This window comes from Sander vitreus, chromosome 4, assembly GCF_031162955.1.
Source record: "Sander vitreus isolate 19-12246 chromosome 4, sanVit1, whole genome shotgun sequence".
NCBI lineage: Eukaryota > Metazoa > Chordata > Actinopteri > Perciformes > Percidae > Sander > Sander vitreus.
Window position 1 is genome coordinate 30,997,982 of NC_135858.1, and position 14,320 is coordinate 31,012,301.

General features: G+C 41.2%; 1 protein-coding gene across 11 annotated transcripts in view; it reads right to left on the reverse strand.

Moving 5' to 3' along the window:
• The window catches only part of cadpsa (Ca2+-dependent activator protein for secretion a), a 236,100-nt gene that overhangs the window by 90,723 nt on the left and 131,057 nt on the right, over positions 1-14,320 (reverse strand). For 6 of the 11 annotated variants that reach the window (XM_078247556.1, XM_078247560.1, XM_078247554.1 and 3 more), the window contains exons 12-13: positions 9,940-10,076; positions 8,775-8,962 (exon numbers count right to left, since the gene is read on the reverse strand). In XM_078247556.1, coding sequence (XP_078103682.1) covers positions 8,775-8,962; positions 9,940-10,076 — 325 coding nt within the window. Of the gene's footprint in view, positions 1-8,774; positions 8,963-9,939; positions 10,077-13,077; positions 13,083-14,320 lie in introns of all 11 variants that reach the window. The other 5 variants (XM_078247561.1, XM_078247563.1, XM_078247562.1 and 2 more) reach the window with 2 other exon arrangements.

Below are 14,320 nucleotides of genomic sequence, written 5' to 3' on the forward strand. Positions count from 1 at the left end.
AAACGCTTAATGTCAGATAACGTCCATAATAATTGGGCTCCGGGTTAGATTTTTTGACAGTTTTCAGTGGTTATGCGGAGCAATATGAGAGAGAAATTTGGTGATCATTGTTTAGGTACATCAAACCACGTTAAACTTTTTCACGTTAGGACTTATAAAGCCCATGAGAACCGTGTAGAGTCAACCCACAGCCGCTCCGCTGCCCATGCACATGCTGAAAATGTGAAGCAGAAACGCTAGAAAAGGCCCCAAAGTTATGTTAGTGTTGCTATTATTTAGTACAGTTGACCTAATTGTGTTTTAAGTTTCACGTTTACTCCTGTTTATTCAGTGCTGGTAACAGGGTAGCCAAAGCACGTGCTGGTTTGTATAATATAGCTGTCACACAGTTAATCAGCAGTAGGATAGAGTAAGTCAGTCAGTTGTATTGTGGTTGTGAGCAGCACCTTTCTTCAGAGTGTGCGTAAATGAGAAGAGAAAGTATACCTGCTGCATTACTCGTGATATTGTATTTCTTTGTTAAACCAGCTGTTATTTCTGATATTTAATGTGAAGAGTTAGCTAAGGGTTCGCCACGCTACGCGACCATTGTGCTAATTATATCCATGTTCGTACATGCTAGTTTATCGCCTTCAGCTCACCCGACTCAGTAATATGTAACATTGTCTTTATACTTTTACTACTTGTTGTGAGGATCGTGGTTGAGTAAAATAAAAAGCAAGTTGTGTTAAATATCGTTAGCTTCTCTATCGAGCCTTTGCTAGCTCGAACGGAACATAGCATCCGTTCCGGGGTTTTCACAATAAAAGCATCCAGCCGTTTAGTTAGTTGGAGGCTTTAAAGCATATCATAGATAACAGGAAGTGTTGTCTACGTCAGCGGTAACTTAACGGATGGAAGAAAATCTCTGAGAATCCCATATAAAAAGAGTTTGAATCCTTTTTTTCTCTGCTTACATTATGAGTATTGGAGTTTAAGAGAGATATAGCTATATTCTGACTATTGTTTATATTACATTTGGTAATGTATATTACTGCTTTTTTTGTTTTTGTTTCTCTTTTTATAGAAACCACACTCAAACACACACACACACACACACACACACACACACACAGGAAAGAGGAAGAAATCAGCTCTTCATTTCATATTCTGGAATATTTGTCTTTAAGTGGTGTTCTGGCCGGCACACCTGAGTGAGAACTTGGTGATAAACCCAGAACTAGAACCTAGACTGAGCTTCTACCCATTATCTTCACTACAGATAGCATCCATAATAATTAGACTTTGGCTTAAAATGTATTTAAAAAAACCCACCCCCCGTCTGACGGCAAACCCCACCCTACCATCTTAACTAACACATTTTCTGCGGGAAACCCTGATAGCCATACTGAGAAATACAGAGAGAGTTGTGTGGAGCTGATAGTCTTCATTAGTTTTGTAGCAATTCATTTGGCAATGGCTTGAATGTAACGGACGTTCATTAATATAAAAAAGTTACGCACTAAAGCTTTAAGCAGGGAAATGTAAAAACTTTTCTGGTTCCAGTTTCTCAGTCAGTTCTCATGTTTTACTACAGGTTTTCAAGATCCAAGATTCCAAATCCTTTATAAATCCCCCAACAGTGAAATACACAATGGACCCAAAGAAAATGATTGTCAAAAAAATTATAAAATAAATATATACAAATAACGTTTAGTTGCTGCTCTAAATCAGTTCTAAGATATCTGAGCTGTAAAAGCCGAATATTAACATTGGCTATAAACTCTTGTGATTATTTCTGATTGTGATTATTTTATTGACTTATTGTGGATTTTCCCCAAACCACACTTTCATAAATCTACTTTAAAAAATACATAACATCTGCATGTGTGTATGGATGGTATCAATCAAGAAAATGTGAATGTTGCATCTAAGATTCCATTCTTTGACCATCAACACTTTCAGTAAGTAATGACTGTTTTGGAATACTTTGTTTTTTAGATTCATACTAAAATTTAAACTGCAACAGTACGTGAGAAATTTAAAGTCACACGAATTCTCACTGGTTGTTGAGACACCATAAGGTGTCGCTTTAGAAGCTGTAATATAGATACATTTAAAATACACACATTGCTGTTTCACATTCACATTTAATTGAATGATTCCTTACTTTATATCAAATAAAGAGCAGCTGGTATTGTTTATTTTAAAGCCAATTCCTAACAAACACTGAATCTAAATGGAGTCGACATTTAGCTGGACAGAAGTCAAATCCTGACACTTTAGCAGGCGACCGGGCAACCGAGTCCAACTTGGTGCACCAACACCTCCAGGCCAGCAGGCTATTAGGAGGCAGAGGTGGGGGTTGGGTGTGTGTGTGTGTGTGTGTGTGTGTGTGTGTGTTTGTTTGGGTGGGTGGTGCTCTGGATGAGGTGTGTGCACTGGGGCACACGCAGCAGCGTTGGCAGCGGAGGCATTCGGCCATCACACATGACAACCTGTCAACCTGTCATGCCTCGACCTCCAGGCACGACGGCTGGACTGGCAGAGCAGGTCTCTTGTCTGATGTGTGTGGCTGTGGATATGTAGATGAATAGGACTCATACTTATTTTTGGATTTCATGAGAGGAAGAATCTTCATCAAGACGTGAATTTACACGTGTGTAGTATTTATTTTCCCCATTAATAATAAAGTGTGCTGAACTCCTCTGGTAGAAAGACACAACTTTGTGACGCCTGAGTTGAAAGCAAAGACAGACAGCGCCCCCTGACCTTTGCCCTCAGCGCCAGAGTGGCCCTCGTCTATCTTTGTTACGCATCATCCAAAGACGGCTGACTGGGATGTTGACAGATCGGATGTCCGAGCACATCACAGCAGATTAGACGAGAGGTAAATACTGCAACGTAGTATAACAGGGTGCATACTGGAAGAAAGGCCAGATGACTCCTGTTTCACATACCACAGAACCTTCAGGAAATGACACCGTTTGATCTCTGACTGAAAACTGCTCCTCTGAAACCAAGTTTAAGAATATACTACCCTGCCTAGTTTAGTTCTATACCACAGCCAAAGAAAAACGTGGCTGGCTAGTTTCACTGACAATTTTGACCATTATTCTAAGTCAGTGCACAAGGTATATTTTAGGGCTGTCCCCTAAATGTTGATAGTTAGGTCATCAGTGGAGGAGCCCGCAATTTCATCCTCATGTTGTTATTTCAATCATTTTTTTTAACTGTGCTCTTGTAGACAAAGCAAAAGAAGAAAAAAGGATTGCAGGCTACTACTTTTACAAACATAAAACCTGTCATAAAGTGTCCAAACTGCAAACCTAAGTTAATGGAAATAGAGAAAGATGATGGCAGATCAATGCATGCCCTTTATCTTCACCCTTTCAGTTTGCTGCTCCGATCCTCTCAGTTCTGGTGCTGAAAGCTAGCAAAGCCGGCTAAACTACTTTCGAACGAAACACTAGTAACGCTCTCTATCTGTTGGGCTGACAGTGCTGGTGTGAGCCACGCAGGAGAGATCCTCTATAGTGCTTTAGGCTTTTATTATTGAACTCTGACTAGTACACACAATTTGTATTTCTTTAACTGTGTGCCTATCAGATGATTTCATATCACAGATGATGATCGAAGGAACATATGAGTCTTAAAACGCAGGACTTGACACGTCTGCCTTATGTCTTACAGGAGTTTCGTTTTAGGTGGCTGGACTGTGGTGTAACTATGTAACACATACACATACATACATGTATAGATGTAATATATATAAATAAATGTATATATACCCTATCAAGAACTGAAATCCTAAGTTAATATACACACAGGTGAATTTGTCAGCAGACGACATTTGTTGAAGACGTAAACAAATAAACAAAGACCTGAATATGTAGTCAGAGACAGATGACAGAGACAGCAGCAATGAAATCCTGAATGGCGCTTTTTATTTTCCAAAACTCCCGGATGGCTCTTAGACAAGTCGAAAGCCACATGCACATTGTGTAAAGCCGAATTAAAATATCACCGAAGCACGTCAAGCTTGAGCTACCACCTATGGGAGACGGCCGAAAAGGACGCCTCATATGCTGGGAGGCGGCCGTAACGCTGTCTCATTAACCGGTGATCACTGGACGTCAGTGAGTAATCAACATTATTTAGGAGTTACTAAACACTATATTGACTCTGGTAAGGATAGGGATTTTTAGTTTTTTAGTTTAGTACTTGGAGGAATTGTGCAATAATGACAGATTCACACATTTTTCTTTTGTTTACAGTAAACAAATAATTACAAATCTTAAAATCAAGTTCATAAAGTAACTTTCTTTGCATTCATTTGATTCCCAATCAAGATACACTGGTAAAAATTGCTTTCGATTGTTAATATGTACTTAAAAACTGTTATATAGAAAATAATAGTATTTTGATCATGTGATAAAATATGCGATTAATCGCGATTAACTATAGAAATTCAGCAATTAATCGCGATTAAAAAAAATGAATTGTTTAACAGCCCATATATATATATATATATATATATATATATATATCCACAAGATGTGTATTATTGAGAAGTAAAAAATGTTGAGCTTTAAAAAAAGAAATCTACAAAAGCAGGAACAAGCACTTACCAAATTAAAAACAATCCTGCAGTTGTCAACTTTTTGTTTTGTTTATTTGTTTTTTACTTATTATGCTGTTGGGTTGCCACTGGAACCATTTATAACTGTTGTCAATTTAAATAAATATTTTGCTGATTTAGATCTAGCTCTGTGTCATGGCAGTGTGGGCAGTGTGTGCAGATGAAGAGTATTTGGCTTCCCCTCCCTGGCTGCAGCACACAGAGCTGCCAGCTGAGCAGACCAGCGAAGGTCTGCCAAGATCCGCCGGATGCCACAAAACGCGTTGGCGCCTTGGAGGGAAGCCAAACACCATTTTTTCCGATACACACTACCCACACAAAGATGACAAAGAGCTGGATTAACGGCAAAGTATTCCTAACGTTTCCTCCACGAAACATCAAGCTGCTAACTTTTCCAACCCATGTTCCAAGCCTACATGAGTATTTAAAACTCAAAATATAAAAAAAAGATTTTTTGTTTATCTTCCAAGACTATCAATTAAATTTAAACTCAATATCACACACTAAATCATGATTCAGAATTTTTAAAACCTGGATCATATTTTATTTGCAAAAGAGAGCACAGGCAGATAGGTTGGAAATAACTCTTCTTCTACTTTTGCCATATTATATACACCAGCCGATAAGAAGTAAAAGCACAGGTCAAACATTATCACCAAGGGTGTCATGGTTTTGAATTTCTGTTTGCTCATTCATCATTGTTTTCCTATTTGCTTGTTTATACTTTGTGTTCTAACTCTGCTGTGATTTCCGACCCTGCCACTCCCATCTGCCTGCCCTCCCATCAGTGCATTCACTTTACCTGCTCATCCTCCCCACTCACCTGTTCTCCATTCCCCTCATTAGCTCTCTAGTATATTTAACAGTCACTTCCACTAGCCCTCTGCCAGATTGTCTTTGTGTATTTCAGATTTTTGCTCAGTCTGACCCCTTTGTACTGTTGCCTGCCTGGATTGTTTGCATCCTTGATAAGTAAAGACTCTTTGCTTGTACCTCTGCCTCCTGAGTCGTTCTCTTGGGTTCTTTTGTCTCTGAACTGTGACAAAGGGGTGTATAAACTACGGCCATGGGCCACGTGTGGCCCGATACCTTCAATTATATGGTCCTTGAGTTGTTTTAAAATTAAAATTATGTTCGGCTCGCTGACAATATCGAGCAGTTCCTATTGTGAACATTAGGAGTCACAATCAATAAACACTAGACTGGCAGATTTATTCACTTGTTTTAAGAAATAAATACATATAATAGAATAGTATTGTCATTGATATTATTACTCACTCTTTCAGATAGTCTCTTAAGGCTTATAGCCCAAGACTATATACTTCTCTCTCATGACATGTTTGGACACCACTGACTTCAAGCCTCTGTCCACTAGATTTTGCAGAGCTACTACCTGGGACCCTGTGCTTACTGGAGTTGTGTGTACAGGACTGACAACAGACAATGCAGGTGCTTTCATTTTAGCCTACAGTAACTGATTAACTGGTTTTGATAATTGTGTTAAACCTGATTAGTCTCACAACCTGTCTGATCATTCCTGTTGTTGGAAAACTGTGATTAGCAATGTTGCTGCATCTCCTGATATCAGAGTCATTTTTTAAAAAAGATGCTCATTTTTCCTCCTTAGTGCCACGTCAGACTATGAGATAACTTACCTTCTAGTTCCTGAGAAAATTGGGGACCTGAAGTCCTTTTTCTTCATGAACTCAATGATTTTGAGTTCTCTCTTAGCAGTTTGGGCAGGAAGCTCAGGGGCAGAGAGGAGCAGGGCTCGATCGAGTTCGGCCTCAGATACAGGCCAGTTTAGCAACTCAGACGCACGCAGACTAGGTGTGGTTGTGTGGAAGTGCAGGATTTTGGGAACAGTGGTAGGTAGTTTTTTGAAAGTGGAAAGGTAAAGATGTTATACAGGAAAAATAGACAAAAGAAAGAGAAAAAGTGAGCATGCAAAATGAAAACAAATCAAAGCATAAAACTCAAAAGCATAAAACACAGAAGGGGGGGCACATATGCACATGTATATGTGGACTGGCCCATTTGTCATTCATGTCAAGTCATTTGTCATCATTTTCCTGCTTCAACAGCTGCTTGTTGCTCACTCTCGCCTCTACTTGCATTTTTATGCAGATATTCTTGATTTTGTGTGAGAAACTACGAAAAGAGGCTCTTGGATCCTTAGATATCACTGGGACTCTACATTTTTTGCGGATATATTAGAACAATTTTAGAACCTCCTCAGTACTTATTAAGCGTGACCTACCAACAGCAATAGCCTGTACTGCAGTGACTGGAAACATGGTACTTAGCTAAAGCTAATTATTAGCAAGATGCCTCCCTTCTCAACAGAGAAATACCCCAAACTTTTACAGAAGATCGCAGTTCTGGAAACCAAAATTCACCGGCTAGATGTGAACTTATAAGTGAATGGACCATGTGGGAATGACACAAATTTTCCATGGACCCAAAACAGTGGCCAAAAGCATGCTAACACACGACAAATTAGCACCAACAAGACTACAAAGAAACAGGAGGGCTGTGTCCCGGGTAATAAAACTACAAGTGGTAGTCCTCCCTGGAACTGTCTTGGTGCAAGGCCTAAGAGCAAATTATTTGCCCGGGAAACGGAAGGACTGAGCACAGTTGTGATATAACCGGATGGCCTGCATTATCATCCAGGCAGAGCGCCTCTTCAACCCCTGTACTTAGTAGGACACAGCCGTGGACTAGCAACAAAAATACCTCCCAACAACCAAGTGTTCATCTGGACAACAGATCTGCTACACTGCTGCAGGACACTGGATCTCCGTCTGATAACCTGGATTACGTCTCATCGTCAAACAGCAGGGTTAGTAACTCAAAAAGTAAAAGGTTACAGGGAAAGCTAACGACACGGCCTCAAACTCTGATTGTGGGTGACTCTGCTGTAAGAGATGTAAAAAGCATGTTCAGTAAAAACACCTAAATACTCTGCAGAGTTCCCCAAGGCTCCATTCTGGGGCCTTTTCTGTTTAACATCTACATGCTTCCACTGGCTCAGATTATGGAAAACAACAAAACAAGTTACCATAATCATGCGGACAACACACATTTACATAACCTTATCACCAGGGGACCATGGTCCAATACAAACACTGAGTAAGTGCATTGAACAAATCAACGACTGGATGTGCCAGAACTTTCTTAAATAAAAAAGCCAAAGAAGAACGATTAGATGTCAGCGGTCAACTTCAATTGGCAATGTTAAAAACAACAGACAAAGCCAGAAATCTTGGTGTAGAAGTCATGGACTCAGACCTGAATTTCGATAGACACATTAGGCAATTACAAAGTCACAATACTATCACCTTAAGAATATATCAAAGGTTAAAGGACGTATGTCTCAGCAAGATTTGGAAAAACTTGTCCATGCTTTTATCTTCAGTAGACTCGACTACTGTTTACAGGTCTCCCTAAAAAATCAATCAGACAGCTGCAGCTGATTCAGAATGCTGCTGCTCGAGTCCTTACTAAAACCAAGAAAGTGGATCACATCACTCCAGTTCTGAGGTCTTTACACTGGCTTGGTTTATAAAGTATGCTACTTAATAGTTTAGGGCCAAAATACATTTCTGATCTTCTGCTACATTATGAACCACCCAGGCCTCTCAGGTCATCTGGGACAGGTCTGCTAGCCCCAGAAAGTCAGAACTAAACACGGAGAAGCAGCGTTCAGTTTTTACACAACACATATCTGGAACAAACTCCCAGAAAACTGCAGGTTCGCTGCAACCCTCAGTTCTTTAAATCAAGACTGAAGACCTTTCTGTTTGACACTGCCTTTTAATATATCAGGTAATTGTTCGTTTCTTACCATGCGCTGTAACTTTTATTCATGCACGTCATACCTGTCCTATTTTATTTTAGCTTTTTTTATTTTCTATTCTCTTTATCGAAAGTTTTTGTATTTAATTGCTTTTAATTGCTCTTTAATGTTTTATGTAAAGCAGGTTGAGTTGCCTTGTTGCTGAAATGTGCTGTATAAATAAACTTGCCTTCAACTTCAGTTTTGACAATAAAAAAATCTTTTTGTGCTTCAATCATTTTAGCATTCAATGGTAGTTTGTACATGGGGGGAAATGAAGGACATGGGACTAGTAAGCGCATTGATTAGTACCTGTTTCCATGGACATGAGAGGCACAGAAGGCGAAGCTGTAGTGCAGCAGGGTGGGGTCGATCATGGCTCCGTTCTCAGCCCTCTCCAACAGATCGCTCAGGTAACATAAATGCCGATGGCAGCCTCGAACGCCGTAGCGAGCACAGTACTCATCTAAGACAAACACCTGACCGGGACTAAACCAGCCCTGTGGGTAACACAAACAAACATTGCTGTGTGAGGCAAACAGATGTTAGCACACACATACATATTCAATACAAGACTGCAAGCCTGGCAGCATGCTTCACAATACTGGTATCTTTACCCATAGATACAACATAGATTAGGTGTGTATAGGACACATGGGTCTTTGAATGAAGTGAACCTTTGCCAAGCTTTGTTTGGCAGTCGGTGTTTGTAAAGACTGTACAGACATTCATGTAGCTGTATTAGGTCCTTACCCCTATTTTCCACCGGGCGCGTCTGCACTGGGTTCCAATGGCAATCCCAGCCATCCAAGTTAATGCTTGATAATCCACCACCTGCGTCACGGTGCGTCCTAGAAACGTGCGTGAAGGGGGTCTGCGCTCTGCTAAAGATACGCGCCAGGTCTATTTTCACACAGGCCGCGGGGGGTTCGGACAGCCAGGCAGTGAAACAGTGAGAGCGTCCAGTCAATTTACCAAAACACCTCTACAACACCACGGATGACGAGAGATTCATCTTGGATGTAAAAAAACATAATACGACATCACAACGCCAGAAGAGAAGGCATGGAGTTTAATTGCAGGAGAGCTCAGAGTGGAAGGTAGATACCAGTTTAATAAACACGTGATTGTTCTTTCAAGTACTTGTAGAGACAATAAAATCTGCAAGTCGGGCAGCAAGACGCTCTGCTTCTGAGACGGCGCGTGGCGGAGGATGGAACAAATCTGCGGTGCAGCTAGAACGCAGCACAGAAGCGCCTGGTGGAAAATGCAGGTTAGGTCCTCAGCCTCCTTCAAACGAAGATTGTGAGATCATCCAATCACTACTGAAACACCTCCCCCACACCTTTCTGACAGTGTAATCAAGTGGGCATGCAACAATTTTAGTAACTTTCCAAAAAGACAATCCAACAATTATGCACTATTTGTGCAGGCAGGGTTTGATTTTTCTCAGTTACTTTAAAGAGCCTTTCCTTACCAGGCAGGAGTAGGAGTCGTTGAGTCTGTGGTCCAGAGTGAGTCGCTGTACTAGCTCAAACAGCGAGCCATGGTCAAAGTTGCAGGGGTTGGCTGAAATGAACTCATCCATGCCATGCTTCTGGGCTCGATCAGCATCTGTAAACAGCCATTTACCCATCAAATGAGGAACCAGACAGGAAGAAAGAAAGAAAGAAAGAAAGAAAGAAAAAAAGAAAGAAAGAAGGAAAGAAACAGGAGGCAGATGTGTGTGCCTGCAAAAAAAAAACTGAATAAAGTTCACCATGGCACTCACTTAATTCTTATGTGGAACAGAAAATCCTATGAAGTGCCAACAATACAGCAATGCTGTTCACACCTTTACAACAAGGGTTAAAGTTAACTGCAAGTTTAAGTTAAAACTCAGAAAAGTGTGAAAAGACATCAACGCCATTATTTACAGTGGGTACAAGTGATGATTTAACAGCACTCTATTATCTAAACAAGTGATCACATTTTTAAATAAGTGCCAATCAGTGATTAGGTAAAGTGTCCAGCATTGACTCCATTATGGGCCCTTCATCAGGGTTGGAAGTTTTGACTCAACAAGCAGGTAAAAGGTTAAGGTTGACAGGAGAGTTTTCCAGGCAGCTTTCAGGAGCTGATCTGAAGGTTGATGGTTAGTTCTTAAGTCTGAGGTTCATGTTGTATTCATGCACAGTCAGACATTCATGTCTATACACATCACATTAAACCTATGTAGCTCTAAACATCTTTTCAGGTTTAAGTCTATATTCTACCAATGTTTGTAACTCCACTGATTTTGTATAGGACTGTGAGTGCTGTCAAAACATAGCAGCATAGCAGTACACATCCAATGAGGTAGATACTGAGGACTGTGGCCAGTGTAGACAAGGTGCGAGAAATCAGCTGTTGGCATAAACATAAACGATGGATAAAAAAAAGCCATCACAATCACCAGAAATCAACATGTTTGAGATATGTGGATTAACACTGTAAACTAATCTTGATTTGAGAGCATAATGGCCTAATGGTTTCTCATTTTAGGGACTATCTCTAAAAAAGAAGACAAACAACCAAAAAGTCTTCCAGACATGTCTGTGCACTCTGTAGTGAGAGTGTTATGTTCCCAGTTGACTCATTAAAATGCACTTACAGTCTTTTGACTGGTATTTTAATAGTAAATAAAAGAGAACCCTTCAGAATTAGAAGTCGCTGTAATGGACTGCCTTTACCAGACTGAAGCTACAACTTCTCTACGCTTTGGACAAGTCTACTGCCTTATAAAAGGATATTGCGTTTACCTTGATAGGTCAGTTAAATGCTACGCCACCCACCTTAATTAATCCTGCAACTCAAAAGTAACCAAGGTCTAGAGCTTTTACCCATAATACCATCCAACAGCCCCACAACACCCATCAACCCTCCCCATTTCTAATGCCACTTCAATGCAGTGGCCCCGGCCCTGGCCCCCTGGTGTGGCATCTAATTAATCGCTGTCCTGAACATCTCAGAATTAACAGAGGATGTGGTGGCCCCACACTAATCTTAATTGTTCGCAAAATAGGAGGCTTAAATAGAATTTGACAACAGGTTTTTCACTTGCTTGCCTGGTGGTGTGCTCTACGTACATCAGGGTGCTATAGGAGGGATTGGGGAAAGTCTTGCTTTTTCTTTACCAGTGTTGCTGGGGGCTGTAAATCCATGCAAACCTGCAGGCTGGCCCCAGCAGGCTTTGCTGAGGTACAAAGGGGACATGGGGAAGCTGCAGTTTCCACTTTCTTGGATGTGAGATTTACATGTCAATAAGTTTGCCAATTCTATATACTGTAATGATGTGTTAAAATGCTGAGCTAATGTCGCACCTCATTGCTCTTGCCAAATAACCTAAACAGTTTTTTGGAGTAGACTCTAGCATCTAACCTTACACCACCCATGAATCTGCTTACAGACACCGGCGTTATATCACCTTCAACCGGACTGCTAGTATTAAGAAATCAATACTGAAACCCCATTGCATTTAATGTGCAATAAAAGCACTGATTTGCTGTTGGGCCACTGTTGTGTTCTCTACAAATCCAGTGCAAACCGCACACTTTAGATTGTTTGGGACCCAAACAACATCCAGTAGTCCTAGCTATCTGGGCCCAGTTCAGCTTTTTAGTATGACAACTGGTATGTGGTCATTTGATTAAAAACATCTTTATTTATGATTATACACCATGTAATCACAAAAAAAAATAATTACGGTTTTAGAAAGACATTTTGACACAGGGGGGAGCAGTGCTGTGAGCTGTATAATCAATTCTGGCCCAAAGAGTAACAGAACAACACACTGGGCAGCTCATTGTAGGTTCAATTAAACTTTGATGGTGAAGAGACAGTGGGAGTGTGGACACAGCCTTGTCCCATCAGTCAGGACAAACCTGGCATGGATGGGAATGAAGGTTATACCGAGCTACGCAGTGATCAAGAGATTTGTCAGCCAAAGTCCTCTTCACTGCCCAACGAAGGCACCCCAGCTGTCAATCAACAAACAAAACAAAGAGCGGGATGCTGGGAGCTGATTGTGTCCCCTCAACAAGTCCCCCCACCCTCCCCCAAAAATCTAAAAAGGTGACATTGTGGTGCCCCTTTGGTCTGTAGCTGGTGGCCTGTCAGGTCTGTTTGATGTGAGTGAGCGGGAACGGAGGCGGGAGGGCTGGACAGTAACATGCAGTGACATTAGTCACCCCCGTCTGTCTGGGCTGGGGAAGGACGGCCCTGACAATGATTGATGGCTGCTATTCATTTATAGATCCAGAGGAGAGGAACCGGGAGGCAGCGGACACACTGCTGGTCCTGGGTTTGATGGTCAAAAGCATTCGGGGCTATTTAGCACATGGCTTGCTTTTTTTGTGGACTGACCATGAAAGACATTTAGATCTTTCTGTCACTACCCATGTGAAGAACCTTATTGATGCCCTAACACAAAGTCTCTCCAATCCACAGCACTGCACACCTAGTCTTTATCGACGTTTCATTTCCGAGATTGTTCAGGTCCCGCCGGAAATTCGGCCATGTTCCTCTTTTCGTCACCTTCCTCTTCCTTTGTGTTGGCATTCTAAACTCCGGTGGATTTATGAGGACTATGGTTAACCTTTTCTCAGATCTCTGCAGGGTAAATCCAGACAGCTAGCTAGACTATCTGTCCAATCTGAGTTTTCTGTTGTACGACTAAAACAACTTTTAAAACTTAGACCACCAAAACAATTTCCTTCCCGGGGCTATTTTGCAGAGGCACTGTTGCCCCTTGTGGAGCTTAGCGCCACCCAAGACGATTGTGATTGGTTTAAAGAAATGTCAATAAACCAGAGCGCGTTTTTCTCCCATCCCGGAATGCTGTGTGAACTAGCCAGACCCTCCTCCGCAGCGCTGTGGAGGAAGGTCTGGCATGCGTGCATGCGCGCTTGCGTGCGTGGGTTCGTTCGTTAGTGTTTGTGTGTGTGTCTGCATTAGTTTTTTGAGAAGTGAATAAACGAAGCACAAATCAGCACACTTGTCACAACATTTGAACACACATTACCATACACCAACTAAGTGAGAAATAGCATGGACAAAATGTCTTCAAAATTCAAAGTTGAGATAGTAACAGGTGTAATATGTCATAGAAAACAATTTCAAATGTCTCTAGGCTTTGACCTGCAGTCATTCACTACATTCATGGAAAAGCCCTTGGTTAAAAAGTGTGTGAATCTATGACTTATGTATTTACTTATTGTCTCCTACTGATTGCTGTCATACAGTATGTAGTCTACATCCTTCGCATTCCACTTCCAGGATTGTTCCGGTGCTGTAAGAAATTCCGCCGGATGCATGCCGTTTCCTTCCACTTTCTTTGTGTTGGAATTTTAAATTCGGTAGATTTATGAGGACTCCTCAGATCTCTGCAGGGTAAATCCAGACAGCTAGCTAGACTATCTGTGCAATCTGAGTTTTCTCTCGAATGACTATTTTGCAGTGGCTCTGTGCGGAGTTTAGCACCGCCCAAGACGATTGTGATTGGTTTAAAGAAATGCCATTAAACCGGAGCACGTTTTTCCAACTTCCCCGAATGCTGCGTGGAGTAGCCAGACCCTCTTTCAGCACGCTTTGGTGGAGGGTCTGGCAAAGCTAGACTATACAGTATGAGACTTTGGCTAATATGTTTAAGGTAATGCATGATGCTTATTATGTTAGCTGCAACATATTGTTTAAATGCAGTTAGTACAACATTTAAAGTGCATTTCATCATGTGAAAAAGTAATAGGAAGGCGGGTGGGGGAAACCAGAGAGTGCACTTCACATACTGTCCTGTACTGAGTGAGTGTTGAACCAAAACCAAGCACTTTGAGTACTAAAGA